Raw genomic sequence first — 17907 nt, forward strand, 5'->3', positions numbered from 1 at the left:
CGTGACAGAAGCCGGGCTGCGGAGCGCCGTCGCCTGGGACCCCAACCCGGGGGAGGGTCTCACCGAAGGCAGCGGCGAAGACGCGGTTGAGTCCCTCTCACATCGGGGCTCTGTCTGGGCGCGCCCCCGAGCGGTATGTGACCCCGCGCTCGGCGTCTGTAAGTGTGAGGGCCGCTGAAGGCCCCGCCCTCCCCGGGCTGCGCGGAGGCTCTCCGGCCTCGGCATTATGCACGCAGCCAAGTCTTCTTCCAGAGCAGCGTCACCGCTGGAAGGGGCTGGAGCGAGGAGGAGAAGCAGAGCCGCTTCTGTCGCTTTGCATTGCCGGTAGGACGTGGAGGGCCCAGAGCCCCGCCGGGGTCCACATTAGCACCCCATATATCCTCGTCTCCGTACACAGTTAATGCCCCACTCCCTAACTCAAGCGAAATAAGAGGGTGGTCGTCCGGGCAGCCACCTGCCCCTTTCAACCATGAAGGCAGAGACAGCGTCCTCAGTACAAGAGACTCCAGCTGAGTCCAGCTGGAGCCTCAGTAACCTGCTGAGTAGCCGGAAGCTGATGGCTGTGGGGATCGTGCTCGGTTGGCTCATGGTCATCCACTTTTTGGTCAACGTGTGGCTTCTCTGCCTTCTGTCAGCCCTGCTAGCGGTGCTGGGAGGATGGCTGGGCTCAGACGCCATTGTGGGGGCTTCAGGCCGACTGCATCTGGAGCGCCTCATCCCAGTGGCCGCCTGTCCTCCAAACCCCGAGGCCGAGAGGCAGCTGGAGCGGGAGATCGACCGCACCATCCAGATGATTATTCGGGACTTTGTGTCTTCCTGGTATCGCTCAGTGAGCCAGGAGCCAGCCTTTGAGGCAGAAATGGAGGCTGCCATGAGAGGCCTGGTCCAGGAGCTCCGGAGGAGGATGGGCATGGTGGACAGTCATGCCCTTGCCCAGAGGGTTCTGACTCTCTGCGGTTGTCACCTGCAGAGCTACATTCAGGCAAAGGAGGCCACAGCTGAGAAGCAGAGTGGTCCAGTTGAGCCCTCCCAGCTCTGGGAGGCCTACTGCCGAGCTACTGCCCCACATCCTGCTGTACAGAGCCCCAGCGCTGAGGTCACCTATACACGCGGCATTGTAAATTTGTTGCTGCAAGGACTCGTGCCAAAGCCCCACTTGGAGACCCGGACCGGGCGCCATGTGGTGGTGGAACTCATTACTTGTAATGTAATCTTACCACTAATCAGTAAGCTGTCAGATCCTGACTGGATCCACCTTGTACTTGTGGGCATCTTTTCCAAGGCCAGAAATAATCCGACGGAAGCGGTTAAACCAACCTCCCCAGCCAGTGCCCTGGAAAAGCCCTCAGTGCCCACATCCCTGCCTCTGATTGTTGAGGTACAGAGTCCGCCAGAAGTGAGAGCCCCTTCTCCAGCAGCAGCAGCACCAGTGCTACTAAACTGTAGTGAGCCAGAGGGGCCTTCCCACCACTCCCCAGAAGTTGAAGAAGGCCACGAAGCAATAGAGGGAGAGTTGGGTGGAGTACCAGAAGAAAGAAAAGTAGGAAACAACGCGTCTCACTTCCTACATCCAGATATTCGAGGCCCTTTGTTCTTATGTGAAGACACAGAGCTGGAGTCTCCATTGTCTGAACTGAGCAAAGAAACCATCATGCTCATGACCCCAGGCCACTTCCTCTCTGACAGGATCCAGAATGCCCTGTGTGTACTGGAGGGTCCCCAGTCTCTGGAGTCTAAGGATGTTGAGGGATCTGAAGGAATTGAAGGAGCAGAGGCCGAAGAGGGTCCAGGAACAGAAACAGAGACAGGCCTGCTGGTCTCCATGCTGACTTCCTGCCCAGAGATCCACATTGACACAGCAGACAAGGAAGTAGAGCAAGGAGATGTCACCTCTCTCACATCTTTGCTGACAGATCCAGAGAGGAACTGCCCCCCACGACCCTCATGCTTAGAGAAGGATCTCAGCAATGGCATGAGCTCCTTAGATCCTAGTCTCCCACAGGTTCTACTTTCCTCCTCTCCAACCGGTCCTCTCAGCTCAGCCACCTTCAGCTTTGAGCCCCTGAGCAGTCCAGATGGCCCAGTTGTTATCCAGAACCTTCGTATCACTGGTACCATTACTGCTCGAGAGCACAGTGGCACTGGATTCCACCCATACACACTCTACACAGTGAAGGTAACAAGATTAGAATTGTGGTCACCCCCAGTGGGCTGGGAATGGGTTTGGAAAGCAGAGTCAGTGAAGCTAGTAACCTAAGGGGAGAGAGGCTACTCTTCACTTGTTGTGTTTAATTCGACAAGAATCTATATGTGAGTGGTCTGAAGATCATTTGTAAAGCAACTTTGGCCTATGTTTCATACCCACACAAAAAATGCTAGAATCTCAGGGTTCTTAGGATACTGAGGGTCATTTTTCAGTGGTTCCCAATGTATAGGGTTTTGTCCAAAAATTATTTTTCTAATCTGTTAATTTCTTTCCTTTTTTAATTACTAGTATCTTTTGTACTTTGTTTAGGAAGGAAGTTTATGTACCTATACATACCTCAGAGTTAGCAAGTGCCTCATTCCTAGAGAGATTTAAGCACAAGTAGGAACTACTGGGCAGAGATGATATGAAGGTGTTCACGTATCAAATGGTGGGTTCATTTACAGCAGAGGCTCCCTTTCACTGGCTGTAGGATAGGCTGCCTCCAAATCACCTGAAGATGGTATTTTTGGAAATTCTCATTCTGAATCTATCAGAGCCTGTCAGAATCTATATATTTAAAAAGCAGCCCAAGTGATTTTTGAAGTGCAGCCAGGTTTGGGAAGGTATGAGTGTTGATTAGTGTCCCTTGAGGAGAATATTCCACAGAAAGCATCCTAACTCCCAGGTGCTCCCAAGTTTGAGAGCCCCACCCTGAGTGCCATCTTGTCTCCTAGCTAGGCCTTCTCAGTGCTAGTGTGAGGGACTACTACTTTGCTCATGTCAGTTCATAATGAATAGTTCTCTCTGGCTCTAGAGAATTTTAAGAGCTTTAAATCTCACCAACGAAGAGATCATTTTTTCCATCACTTGCCCCACACTATAATACCTCCTCTAAACAATAATAGTAACCTACTCCTAATGACAAGTACATACATAGTTCTTCCACATCATTTCATTATGTCATTATAACTACTCTGTCAAAAAAGTCTACCCTGTACTAAGTTACAGCCTTCATGCTGCTCAGGGTGTTCACACCGGGGGAACACCTAGTACAAGTTGTCTTTTCCCACATATGGGCCCTCCACACATATCAAGACAGCAGACTGACTCTTTACAACATCTCCAGTCTTCACGTGACTTCCAATCATACAGATGATATGTACTTAGGAAAACAAATTTCAGTTGAGCTCCAAGAATAATAATTAATCTGCCCAAAGCAAAATAAAAACACATGGTCCTAATGCATTCCAGGCAAACAAATGATTTTATTTGTCAGCTGTTTTGGATTATTTGTTCTTCCTCCAACTAACATAAATAATCACTGGTTGAGTATAATAGCAAATGGTGAACCCCTTGTAATGTCCAAACCCATCATTTAGGAGTGAAAGAGACAGTGTCACTTTTATTGCTGTTTTATCTTCTGTTTTATACTGTGTCTTTGAGATTTGAAAATTAATTATGTAGCCAATGTTATAAGTAAAGAAAGTGTTTGCAGGAGGGAGTTTTGAGATGGAAGAAGGGAATGGAGAACAGCTAAACTCATTGCTCTTTCTGGGCCCCATGTGTTAGGAAACACATCTCATTCCTTAATTCAGCTGCCCTGGGAATTTGAGTTACTCGTTACAACTCAGGGCGGCAATCAGATCTAATAGGTTCAGAAACAGAATAGGAACATCTTTCTCCCTCTTCCCCTACTCCGTTCTTACTCTGTGGCCATTGAGCTGCTGCACTAAACAAATTTGTTCATTCAACAGTATGAGACGGCCCTGGACGGTGAGAACAGCAGTGGCCTGCAGCAGCTGGCCTACCACACTGTGAATCGCCGCTACCGCGAGTTCCTAAATCTACAGACGCGTCTGGAGGAGAAATCAGATCTACGGAAGTTCATCAAAAGTCAGAGTTTCCCCAGGCTGGACTGCCTGCTTGCTTTACATATCTAGCTACCTGATCTGAGAGGCTGGAGGCCCCTTGTGAGGAGGGATGGTGAAGAAGAACACAGCATCAAGGGGCCTGTGTTCGCCTTGATTTGCTTTCAGATGCTTTGAGTTTTAGTGCTGGATAGCACTGATCACTTTCTTTCTGAGGCACTTCTTTGCCACTGAATGCTTTGTTCTGGGGCCCATCTAGTTTAAGCTTAATAAGCTCTCACATTTGCACCTGTGTCTGTGAGGTAGTGTGAGGCATTAAATTAACTTTTCCAGATGCATAGATGGGTTGCTCTTAAAATAGTATCCAGAAATGCTTGCCATCCTTCTTTTAACAACTAGGCTTTATGTGTGTGTATTATTTGACTCCTATAAGATGTAGGAACAATGTGAAAATGTAATAAAATGTAATTCTGAATATAAGCTAGTAAGCAGCTACTTTGTTTAAAAAAACAAACTGATGATCACCCAAATAAACTTTAGGCATAAGTTGTGGATTTCAGTTATGCATTTTCTTTCTCAATAACAATAGCTACTACTGAATTAAGCTTGAAAATATTTGCCAGATTCTCTTCTAAGTACTTTACATATATTAGCTCATTTAATTCTCCTAACAGCTTATGAAACAGGTACTATCATTATACAGAAAACAAAGTCAAAGGAAGATTAAACAACTTGCCTTAGGTCATTCTTATAGTAGGGATGGGAGCAAAACTTTAAAGTTGGAGAAGAAAGGGGCTCCTGGGTGGCTCAGTCAGTTAAGCGTCCAAGTTCAGCTCAGGTCATGATCTCACAGTTTGTGAGTTGAACCCTTGCATCGAGCTCTGTGCTGACAGTAAAGAACCTAGAGCCTGCTTCAGATTCTGTGTCTACTCCTCTCTCTGCCCCTCCTTTGCTTGCACTCTGTCTGTCTCTCTCTCTCTCAAAACATAAACATTAAAAAACCTTAAAAAAATAATAAACTTGGTCAATTGGAGGTCAGGGCACTCATCTATAACCATGGTAGTGTATGGCCTCATATACCTTAGTGGGAGAGTAGATTATAGGTATTATTTCCTTGGGATATATTAGGAACTCCTGAAATTTAAAAAAATCCCAGGAATATATTCAACAGTTCTGTTTTCTTTACATATATGTTATGATTTATATGGATACCTCTCAGTAAATGTTAAGTGAATGAGTTTGGGTTTTTGTTTTTGTTTTTTTTTTAAGATGTAAAGGGTCCTAAAAAGCTCTTTCCAGATCTTCCATTTGGAAACATGGATAGTGACAGAGTAGAAGCCCGCAAGAGCCTCCTGGAATCCTTCCTAAAGGTCAGTATCCTTCTCTTTTGGTTATGCTCTCATTCTAATTACCAGATACCCAACCCAAGCTGGAGAGACCTGGGGACAGGAATTTCTCTTTGAAGTCTGTCTTGTGTCTTTTGCAGCAACTCTGTGCCATTCCGGAGATCGCTAACAGTGAGGAGATGCAGGAGTTCCTTGCTCTGAACACAGATGCTCGTATTGCCTTTGTCAAGAAACCATTCATGGTGTCCAGAATAGACAAGGTACCTGCAGGGCCACTGTGCTCAGCTTTAGTGTCCCATCAGAGCGTAGGCAGGGACCGAAAAATTTATTTTTTAGGAGAGGTTAAGGGTGGGGAAAGACAGCAGAAAGGAGCCAGTAGAACATGGACTAGAATTTCCAGGACCTGTTGCAAATATTGCTTGGATCATCACCTTCCTGGACTATAGTGAGCAACTATAAAGATACACTCCCCCTGACACTGAACATGTACACATGTTTCCTAGGGAATTTTATGACATTGTTACTCTAGTGGAGGGAGGTAAGGATAGATCTGTAGATCTATAGATAGGTGAGGGAAGGAAAGTCTCTTCTGGAGGTGAGGATCATTCCTGGTGTTGGTCACTCAGGGAAAAGAGCCCCAAGACAGCACACTAAGCTGAATTTAGACTGGTGTGGTGATTGTCTGCTAGAGAACAGAGAGTGGAGAGAATTGTACTTTCAAGAGGGGATCTCAGAACCTTTGGAGATGATAGGAGGAGGACATTCATGTAATACTTTATATCCTGTAAACAGTGATGACCAGCTGATTTTAGAGTCCCCAGGGCAAAAGTCTGAGACATATGTTTATCAAAAGATGACATATTTTTTGAAAGGTTAGAAAACACTGACTCATTGGCAGAAGCGGGGGGCCTCACTCTAGACTTCAGGGGATAAAATGATAAAGTGGAATTTCATGTGGTAGGAATTAGGAGACATTCATTCCTGTAAGGAAAAAGCTGCAAACTGGAAAAGAATGAGGTAGAATCCCCAGAGTTCCATGCAGATCTGTCCATCCACACAGATGTGTTCACTCACTGACTTACCATCCACTTACTGCTTGCCTGCTCAAAGCCATGAACAATACTAGCTGCCAGTGACACAATGGTGACAAAGCAGATAAAGACCCTCCCCACAGACCTACAATCTTGTGAGCCTTGAGAACAAGTTCTGTTTTCTAAGTGACGTTACCTATTCATGCTGTCCTCTGTGTTCTTTCCCCAGTTTGTTATCCCCTATGCTTTACTGTAGTCTTACTCAGCCACTACAGCCTTGTCTCAGCTGTGCTGGCTGTGCTCCTTGTAGAGGGTAAACATAGGCATGAATTCAGGAAGGCATGATGCTGCTCTGAGCCAGCAGTGTCAGTTAGCAAGGAGCACCAAAGGAAAAGTAAAGATTTCATTTCTTGGGTATTTTAGGGTTTCGTTTGTTTGTATGTTTTCCTTTCTACCAAATAGCTATATGCCGTTTTCCTGTTCTGACAAATATAGACAACTCTTACTCTTCACTGAGAAATGTTTTATTTGGTCTTTATGAGTTCATATCAACTCAAGATTCCTTAATTTTGACATGAGTGATTTTTGGTTATTCTTTCTGTAAAGAAGAGAAATTGTTTGAATTAACCGGAAAAACCAGTTCTTTACTTTGGGAATTACTCTGAGCATGTATGCTTCTAGACTGCATTTCTTATTTGATAATCCTTACTTTTTTCCACATATTCCTACGTATACTACTACTTCCATTGATTTACATCTTGGTGAAAGTGTTATTGATTTCAAAACTAAAAATCATTCCTTTATGTACAAGGAAAGAAATTGAAAAATGAAAAGTATTTCACCATACTAGAGAACTCCCAGGTTTTTATCTCATTGTTTGTTTTGACTTCTTTTCCCATGGCATTGTTTGTCTTAACTATGTGAGGAAGAAGATTTTTATGGCCATAGAGAAAAGGGAGAATAGTTGCCAGTAAATCTGCCTGATACCTGACTGTGCTGGTGAGTAAGACCCCACTAGCTAGCCTAGCTGTCTGCTCATCCTAATTACATAAAGCAGCGTGAGACGACTGCAGTTTGGTGGCTCCTGTCTGACCCTGCACCTCTGACCCCTGCAGATGGTGGTGAGTGCTATCGTGGACACCTTGAAGACAGCATTTCCTCGCTCTGAACCCCAGAGCCCCACAGAAGAGCTGAGTGAGGCCGAGACAGAAAGCAAGCCCCAGACAGAAGGCAAGAAGCCTAGCAAGTGAGAAGCCCTTCAGTCATCCAGGGACCCTTTCCATTTCTCAGGTTGATTGCCAGTCTTCAGCCGAAACCCATCCCCACTGTCAAGCCCTCGGATAGAGGAGATGGGTCACACATGCCAGTTATTAAGCAAAACCAGGCTCCACCAACCCAAAAGAGCCTAAGATCCAGCATAGGCATCCCTGCTGATTGTTTGTCTCCCCATGGGAACCCATGACTTAAACTGACCAGGAATTTTTAATTAGAAGGAAAACTCTAGAATAGAGATATTCTACTTTTCCTATTTTCCTGGAAAATTGAGATGTTTCTTTCCTATGAAGAATTAAGGGTTATATCTGATCTCTGTTTGCCATCGTTTCTGTAAATCTTAGATCCAAAGATGCATATACTAGCAATAAACAGGAGGGGCCAGCTATTCTCTCCTGCACTAAGGTCCCAAATGTACCCTTTCAAAGCCAACATGAGGAAGGGAAGGACACCACACTTAACATTTAGTTCAAACTCCATATCTGTATATGGGCCATTATGAAGAGAAAGAGACAGAAAGAGAGACAGTGTGTGTTTATGTGTGTGGTGGAGTGGGGAGAGGGAAGAATGGAGTTTGTATGTTTGTGTCTGTATGTCAGACTGACTATCTTTGTCTCTGTGTTCATGTCTGATGGACCAGCAGTAACACTCATAATTTCTAGCCTTTTTTTTTTTTACTGACCCCATATTTTGAAGGGTGACCATGATATCTGTGTTTATAAGATCCTTGAAACATTGAGGTTAGCACTTGTTGGCCCTTCCCTGGTTTTATTTGGAATACAAGAATAATAAATGGATGTGCGAATAGAATACCACCACCACCACCAAAAACCTTGGTTTATTCCACATGTCTCTTTAATTCTCAACAAATTTTTAATGAGAATGTGGTATATGCTAGCCATTCTTCTAGCTTATGGGAATACAACCATGATAGACTGGTCCCTGTTTTACATTAGCAAAAGCCCTTTCACAAACGCACTGTGGCTGTAGCTTAGTGCAGTGGTTGCACTGTGTATTGAGAATTGCCTGAATGTCTATCACTTGGGGAAATTTCAGGGCCAGGTCTCTCCTGGCAACTCTGACCACAGTAAGATCCCTAAAATAAGTATGTATGTCGTTGTTTTAAGGTATTAATACCCATCAGCCCTTCATATGGGAATCAAAACCAAAAATTAAATTCTGTTTCTGCTCATTGTGTCTATACCAGGTCCAGACTGAGATTCTCATCCAGTAAGATTGCTCCAGCACTGAATATAACAGAAGCACCTGAGAAGATTCTCTATTGTCTCCAGGAAGGCAGTATGGTAAGATAACTAGATAACTCCTGGAATTAATCACTGGGAGGTTGACCCTGCCGTTATAGACAATTGAGACATTTTCCGAAGTTAGGAGGAATGTCGGTGCCTTGCTGAAGGACCTAACCAGCATCTGGGTCTCTAACTTTTATTCTAAAATATTTTCTCTGAGTAGTGTGTAATTCCTACTGACTCTGCGTCGGTAGGTTGGCTTCTCAAGGGCCATGGGTTTGGAATAAAAGGTGGCAGAATGAGAAGGAAAGTCAGTTCCTGGAAAAGAGCAGATGACCCAAATGCATTTGCAGCAAGTGTGAAAATAAAGGCGTTATTTTACTTGCAGTTTAGGTAGAAGCTAAAAACTTCCCTGAGGTGGTCACAGAGTCATTTGGGTTCTGTACTCATGATACTTTTGCAGGGAAGAACAGGGATACTCTGAAGTGCCACGGTTGCTCTCGTATGTTCTTCATGCATTATGTGACGTGCCACTGGCTCTTTCCTCAGGAGTCAGAGATCCTATCCATGTCTGGGATGGAGTCCTTTATTGAAAAACAGACAAAGTTACTAGAAATGCATCCAGCAGAAGCCCCAGAACAAACCTCCAAAGGTTGTGTGGACAGTTACTTGTCAGATGCAGCCGTGCCAGCCCAAGACCTCAGCACCAGTGATCCAGGTAAGTGACAAGATCCCTGCTCCCACAGAGAAGGGAGCCAGTGTACCGTCTACTTGGAACTTGTGACAGTTGGGATTTGTTCATTTAATTTCTCTTCTGTTCAGCTAAGCAAGCCATGTGTTAAAAACCGATGCTTAAGGTACTCAGCCGAGCCTGGCATACAAAGAAGAATCCGGCACAGTCCCCAGAGCTGAGTCAAACGGGAACATGGCATGAAAACAGGGAGCTCTGATCCTGCAAGATAAACTCCATGCTTACGATATCATTATCTTATGTATGTTATTTCTGGCATGCTTTGGCATCTTTGGATTACTCGCTTTATTTGCAAAACTTCTTTCCTTCATGTCTGTGGTCCCCGTCTCCTGGTTCTCTTTCTGCTTCTCTTGTGATTCCTTCTCAGTCCCCTTTGTTGATTCTCTTACTAGCCTTCCAGAGCTTTATTTCTGGTTCTCTGTTCTTATTCTGCACAGTCCCCTTGAGTGATCTCATTTATACTATTGATCTCAAACCTAACACATATGCTGATGATGCCTCAATATTGGACGTTGTCTTTCCTTTTGCCTACTGGAAATGGAAATCTTCACTTAGGTATAGCACTGGGCAGCTGAAGTGCAACATGTGCAAAAGGGACTTCTTCCTCTTCCCTGGATTTTTTCCTTCTGTTTTATTTACTACCATGGCAGATGACCCACCCAGTTCCCTACCATAGAGCAGGAAAGGAGAAGAGGTGAGGACAGGGCAGTTCCACTAAGACAAAGTCTCCCACAAAGTCTCTTCACAAAGTCTTGGGTTCAGAATGAAAAAAAAAGTGCCGATTTCAGCATTGTTTCTTAGATGCCCGTGAATAGTCACTTGACCTCTACTCTATTGACCTCTGCTTAACTGTGTCAAAAAGTGAAATTCACAACCCCACATCTTCACACATGTGTCACTGGGTAAATAAATAAAGTGTTGTAACAGCAAAAGCATCAGAACTGTAAGAAAGACGAAATGGGTAAAACGGTATAAGTAGCCAAATCAAGGCTGTAAATTTTGAACATCATGACTCTAAGGGTATAGTTTCTGCCTGAGCTTTTCTTCTAGCCCTAAGAAACTCAAAATATTCACATGACAGGAAATTCACCATTTTCTTCCAGAGGACTTGGTGCTTGTTATGCTCTTTTCTATTTTACTGCTATGACTAGCTGTCACCACATGGTGGCAGCTCTAGGTAAACACTAAACCTGAAAAAACAGAATTGAGAAGGGGGCGTATGCTCAGGATGATGCTGTTTCCCAAGGACCTAAATATCCTGTCTTTGAGCAAATGACTGTAAAGTAAACACCAGTTCTAATGCCCCCTTGAAATGCGGTGCAGAAAGAATATATATATTGGGTGGGATTAAGAAAAAAGTAAGGATTCAGTTCTCGCAGATTCATCCAAATCTGAAGTCATTAATGTTCTAAAGGACCCTTTAAGGAGGAGAGCTTGTGCAAACTGGCCCAGACAATACCCGTTTGTCCTAGACCAACAAAATTATTATTTATGATTAACTGTAATGTTAATCACTGCAGTAACACCAGATTGCTGAAATTCACTCTGGAACATTATATATTCCTAGGGACATCTCCCGGGAGGCAAATCACAGATAACATGGAACCCCTGAACAGGGTTAGAGAACAGATGCTTCCATCCATGAAATACATCTGTTCAGGAGACTTCAGCTTAGCATAGATGTGAACTAATTTGTGGTCTTCTTTCTAGTCTTTGAAATAGGAAAGAAATCAGTAATTGTCATGGCCTGTTTTACCAAATGTATAGTGTTCTTTCTAGAACTACATGTTATCTCAGAATCAACCTGAAGCCTCCTGGATCCCAACCCAACAGCTCTGTGTAATGGAGATGCTTTCAAAGCAACTTGTTTACAGGAGAATGAATCCTAAAATCTTTCCCCAGGTCTGCTGCCCACAACATTTCCTTGATGCTTTTTGGAGTCCAGTGGAATATAAGGATGGAAGATACTGGGCCTTGCCAGTTCCAGTTAGTCACTAGTTGGGAGGAATTACTTGGAACAGAATGTATTCAGCTCCCTGGGGGGAGAGAGGGGATACAGAAGAAACAGCTAGATAGGCAAAATATTTATATTCAGAATCTTTTAGAAAGACAATGTTTACTAAGTGACTCAGGAACATAAACAAAAGAATTATAAAGAAATACAGAGCCTATCACTGAACTTTTTATATATAAAGTAAACATCTCTTGATTAGAGTACAGAATGATTACAGAAATATAAGATGATTGATAAAAAGGTGAAGATCCAGTGCACTGAAATATGTTCTACCAGAATGGGTCTCTTCTGAGTTACTTTTGATGCCTTTTCATTCCCCAGGAACAGAGACAGAGCTAGCTGACACAGCCCTGGATCTGCTCCTCTTGCTGCTAATGGAGCAGTGGAGATGGCTATGTACAGAAAACATGCAAAAAGTTCTTCATCTTGTCTTTGGGACCCTGATTCAGAGGTAAGACTGCAGAGTTCTCTATCATATTAGAGTCTCAAGTTGGACAGGGGTTGGATGTGATACTGAATTCTGCACCGGAGCGGGAAAGTGTCCAGTCCAGGAAATCTATGGCCATAGGAAGACATAGACTCTGTTGTAGGGGTACAGGGATGAAGACTGCCTGAAGAGTACCAAAAGGCTTGTATCAATCACCTCATTGTCTAAAGAGTGAACGGGTCTGCTTCTATAGGATTTCTGGCATAATCCACCAAGTTACAGACATTGCTTGTGGTCTTAAAATACTTTGACGCCTACTACTTGGGGATCCATTCTCCACGCAGTTAAACCCCCAAGCCCTATACCTTTCACCTTGTTACAGTGGACATTTCACTGACAGTATGTATTCACTGTGATGATAAGCAATGAGAAAGACAAAGAGAAAACAGATCAGTGCTCTGAAAATAAAGATTGTTTTCTCCAAAAGGAGAAATGTGTAAATAAAGTACTTACACAGGATGAGCAAGTACTTTCACGGGACAGTAAGGAATAGAAGTATACTTGGATTTCAGATGTGGATTTTGATCCCAGCACCACTTGTATCTCCTAAAAGATCTGTACATAGATAGAGTTTTTAGTTGATGACTTCCTAACCGTGAAACTGACACAGGCTTTGCTAAACTGAGAATGGCCAGAGACACTCTCTCAGAACCAGACAGATACACAGAGTACTTGTGTTTTGACCATTATTGTTTTAATTTATCTCTTTTGAGACATTCTGGAAGATTCTAAAGTAAGAAGCCAAATTCTGACCTTTTCTGTTAGCGTGTGGCTCATAATAGGTCACTCCCAAAAGGAAAAATTACTTTTAAAAAAGAATTGTGTGTCTATTCTACAAGTAGAAAATCCATTAACAAAAAAGTAAATCTCCCCTCCCACATTCAAAATTACATAGGATCAGAGAAGCTTTCATAATAAAAAGACTAGTGAAAGAAGAGAATGCACTTTATTTGCTGAGTGCTTATCATATGCTAGCACCTGACCTCTATGTGCCTATATTTTCCTATAGCAGCCAAGTGAGGTAGGTAGGCCCACTTTATAGAATAAGAAAATAGAGCTTGGCAAGGTCAGCTAACATGCTCAAGGCCATAGTTAATGACACCAGGAGTTTGAAGTTACATGTGTACAATTGCAAAGCCAATGTGCTTTTTCCTGTGTGTTGTAGCCGAGGACTGGTCTCCAAGTGAAACCCACTTAAAAAATTCTGACTAGTCTTCCATGCCTTTCAGTNTGAAGAGGAAATATGACATACAATCTGCACTTAATGTCCTTCCATGGTGCCTGTTGCCTACAAAAATGATTTTTCCACTATGGTTCGCAGAGGTCTAGAGTTACACAGAGGTGCTTTAGAAGCTAAGAGGAAAACTGATTGGACCATGATCTAATCAAAGTTATTTCATTGTGGTCATTGTAATAGGCTAGGGATCTAGGTAGGTTTTTGTTTGAAAAAGGGCTCCACTGTATTTAAAACATTTATTTATTATATTAAAATTTTAGCTTCTTTCTTATGTGACACAGTCTGGTCCCAACCTTATTTCTAGTTCTCCCTCATGCAAACCATTCATCATGATCACAAATCTCTCTTCCTTTAGGCCTTTGTTCACCTTATCTCTGCCAGAATGGCCTTTCTCTATTCATTGTTCTTCTACTCATTCTGTCTCGTCTAGCTCATTCCCTGCTTGGCCCACCACTAAATATTTTTCAAAAATTAAGCACTAAATNAAACATTTATTTATTATATTAAAATTTTAGCTTCTTTCTTATGTGACACAGTCTGGTCCCAACCTTATTTCTAGTTCTCCCTCATGCAAACCATTCATCATGGCCTGAACACTCTTGTGATCTCTCTTCCTTTAGGCCTTTGTTCACCTTATCTCTGCCAGAATGGCCTTTCTCTATTCATTGTTCTTCTACTCATTCTGTCTCGTCTAGCTCATTCCCTGCTTGGCCCACCACTAAATATTTTTCAAAAATTAAGCACTAAATGTTATTTACTCTGTGAAATTTTTTGTGGTATACTCTCCCACCTTTCCCAGAACTAAGGAGCCCTCTGGTCTACCCTCAAAGTTGTGATCATAATACATATAACACAGTGTGTTAAAGAAATAGTGTTCTTTCCCTAAATTAGTGGTCCTCAGGTGGAGGGCAGTTTTTCTCCCAGGGGCATTTGGCAATATCTGGAGACATTTTGAGTTGTCACAACTGGAAAGGGAGATAGGAAGCTATTTCATCTAGTGGGCACAGGCCAGGGATGCTGTTACACTACACAGGACAACACTCTCCCCACTCCCAGTGCCCCAAACAACACTGAATCATCCTACCCAAAATAACAGTAGTATAGAGGTTGAGAAACCATGTTCTAGACTACCAGTTCTTTAGGGAGTAGACCTGTCTTTATATCCCCAGCAACTTACACAGGACCCAGGATATAGAAGGTGCTCATTAAATGCCAGATAAAAGAATAAACATTTCCTGTCTCATTGCCTTCATACTTGAAAGCAGAGTTTCTCTGTGTTGTTTTCAATCACTTGTGAATGTTGTTAATTGAGTCTTTGTTTCTCTTCCTCTGTTAAGCCTCCCCTTGCTGATCTTCCAAATGCTTTTCAAAAATTGGAAGATCCTAAAACTAGCTAGTATATGATAATTGATTACCCTTGTCCTTGAAGGCACTTACATAACAAATTGGTTTCAAAACAGAAGAAATTATTCAAAGATTAGGATTCATACATGAAAAAGGTAGGAAGAAGTTTACTGAAGTCTGAATAACTCAGAATATCAAAGGGCTTGAGCCAGTACCAGATAAGGAGAGAGAAATATATTTGGGAATTATAGGCAGATTATTGAAGAAGTAGTATTTTACATAGTCAGGGTTCTTGGAGATCTAAAACAGGGAGATTAAATACAAGAGAATTTCAGACTTGAGAATTCTAAGCCAGATTTCATTTACCTCACTGGGCAATGATTATAAATTCTCCAGGGATAGGGAAGAGATAAGAATAAAGTAGAGTGCATGGAATGTGCAGAAGTAAATATATTGTGCCTTCTGATCTGAGCAGTTTCTGGGTTTGACTGGTAGACAGTTGTCCAGAAATACTCTCACCTCTCTATCTAGCTGGGAAATTGTTTTGGTCTCACTCCTTTATTCACCAGGCTGGTCTGTAGTGAACAAAACAGTTACAGTCCCTGCTTTTCACATTTTGTACAGTTTAATGGGGGTTAAAACAGAGGGCTTTATCCACGATCACAAAGCTAATGCATGGTGGAGCCAGAAATCAAACCCAGGTATTCCAAAGCCCAAGTTCTTATCCACACAATATACCACTACTCTGCTATGATTAATCTCTCTGAGCTTTGATTTCCTCATCTGGAATATAGGAATAATAATAATAATAGGATCAATCTCATTAGGTGCACAGAAGGTATTCAGTAGATGATAGGTCTTAATTATTTGCACTTCAGAAAAAGGAAAGAAGGATAAAAAATATTTTTTCTCTTTCTAATTCCTCCAGCTAGTGGCCCCAGATTTGCTCTACTTTCATGTCTTCAGGATGCTCCACCCTATACCCATCTCCTCCTGTAGCTACTACTATCCCCACTGGACCTATGTCTCTAAGTTACACAGAATAGGGCTCCTAAACAATAAAAGCTATGTAAGGGCTTTCTAGGTGACTTTGTGTCAATGGGTTCCTTTGTTAAAGCAACAACCAGAGTATTCCTATGTCTGACATTGGCAAGCAGACCACTCAGATCTCTTTCCAGCACAGACAAGTGTAGGTTAAGTATAGAGTTCAGTGGTATTTTCCAGGTGCTTCTGGTTACATGGGTGGGGAGAGCTGCTAGAGTCAAGTAGTGCCTTTCTTTGTGAGAAGAACTTTGAATCAGGCTAACTTTCTCACCTTTTCATCCCCAGCCCTTGAGACTTCTACTAGAGCCACATCTCTAACATCTCTAGTTAAGCAAGTAGATAGCTGTCTGGTGAGTGAATATGAGCAAAACTTATGTAGAGTTCATACCATAAACAAAATCAGGGAGAGGGCTTACAACTAAATTTCCTTTGACATTCCTTTAACCTTTTCTCTTTTAATGGAGTGGCATCTCTATTTGTTAAAGGAGGGAAATTCTGGATGTACTTAGTGAATTTGAATGAAGCCAAGATGGATCTTGTGAAAGAATAGAATTTTGTGGCTAGTTACTTGTGGAAAACTCTTTGTAACTGTGGTCTGTTATCTTTGTTCATCATAGATTTTTCCAGGCAATATTTTATACTTATCCACTTCTCTCATTTCCTTCCTGTCAAAAAGTTCTCACTTCTATCAAATGTTATCGTTAAGTCCATTTTGTTTTGTGTTAGCAGCAATGGAAATGGGAACATAGCCAGTTGACACTCTTTACACCCTAAGTCTCCACAGACTGGAGTTGAGAGTGTCATCCTTCCCTATTCAAGGCCTTTCATCTTTCCCCAGAAATCATTCCCATCTTTTAAATGATGCACATGGTCCTCTTCTCAAATAGCTGGTGCTGGGTTCACAGTGTTCTTGAAATGTTTTAAAGATGGGAGTCAAGAAGCAGCCGTGGATATCTGAGAAAAGAATTCCAATTCCCCTTCCAGAGGCTCAAAGTATCTGTGCTCTGTGGGCTATACCAGCAAGTTCCCCTGTGCATGGTAGACAGGGTATGGGACAGGGCTTACTTCAGGACTCAAAGTGTAGACATTGATAACATTGTCACCTTCTGCGTATTTAGTGCCCAGCAAACCTTAGTTGAGAGTTTACTTTGTGTAGACAGTGTGCTAAACACACAAGTGCAAGTATATTATATCCCCTCAAAGCCCTGTGGAACAGCTATGATTCCCATGTCAAAGATGAGAAAGCTGAGGCTTACAAATAATTGTGGTTATTTAATCCAGATCACAAAGCCATTAAGTATACCACAGGCAGATTTTGAACCCATATTTGTCTGATTTTTTCAGCTTAATGACTTTATCTTTTCTGATCAGAGTTTTGCTCTAGGATTTGAAGGATTAAAAACCAACAAAATTTTTTTGGCCTTAGAGTGTCTACATTCCCCAAGAGGAGATTATCAGTCATTTTGTAAAATCCAAACCACACTCCCCTATATGCACATTTCTATGTACCACAAAGAGCCCTGTAGCATCCTAAGGTCAGCCCATGTTACATGTCCCCTGGACAGCTTACGCTTCTTTTTATTTTTAAAAAGAGGTTCATACAGTGCTACATTCTTGGGCTTTATGTGCTTTGGTAAGCAAATAAGTTGGAATTCAATATCCCCCCCAAAGCTGCAGCACCTCCCCCACCACTCCACCTACCTTTGCTACTCTGAGAAGAGGTACAGTGTGGTCCCTGCCTGCTCAGTGTTGGCCTCTCTGAGATTGTCCCCAGGAAGCACCATGTCTCTTCAGCCTCTGAAACCATGAGTATCTGAGCTGTATCCTTTTTGGGGCTTACTTGGGCTCGCTCTTTAAGTTCTGCACTTTAAAGAGAAGGCTAGTTGGTATTGGTGGCACTGATAGCTACTACCACTTCTCTAGTCATTGTGAACACACTGCAGTTTGGGCATCAGGGACAGAACTGCCACCTAGATTTACATTCATCTCCTTAAAATGTCATAATTTTCCAGCCTCCAGCATTATCATCTCTAAGAAAATAAGTTGCTCTGCTTTCAACTTTGTTTACTCCTCTTGCT

The 17907-nt window shown here is 42.7% G+C and overlaps 1 protein-coding gene across 1 annotated transcript in view; it reads left to right on the forward strand.

Annotated features, from left to right (window-relative positions):
* The first annotated feature begins 6 nt into the window (after window positions 1–6).
* SNX19 (sorting nexin 19) overlaps window positions 7–17907 on the forward strand; it is a 38856-nt gene continuing 20955 nt past the window's right edge. The window contains exons 1-8 of the mRNA XM_077756526.1: window positions 7–2176; window positions 3943–4081; window positions 5326–5426; window positions 5543–5662; window positions 7549–7679; window positions 8913–9009; window positions 9502–9670; window positions 12039–12168. Of these exons, the coding sequence (XP_077612652.1) occupies window positions 470–2176; window positions 3943–4081; window positions 5326–5426; window positions 5543–5662; window positions 7549–7679; window positions 8913–9009; window positions 9502–9670; window positions 12039–12168 (2594 nt within the window). The 5' untranslated portion in view covers window positions 7–469. The remainder of the gene's footprint in view (window positions 2177–3942; window positions 4082–5325; window positions 5427–5542; window positions 5663–7548; window positions 7680–8912; window positions 9010–9501; window positions 9671–12038; window positions 12169–17907) is intronic.

Source organism: Crocuta crocuta, unplaced genomic scaffold (assembly GCF_008692635.1).
Source record: "Crocuta crocuta isolate KB4526 unplaced genomic scaffold, BGI_CrCroc_1.0 scaffold172, whole genome shotgun sequence".
Taxonomy (NCBI): domain Eukaryota; kingdom Metazoa; phylum Chordata; class Mammalia; order Carnivora; family Hyaenidae; genus Crocuta; species Crocuta crocuta.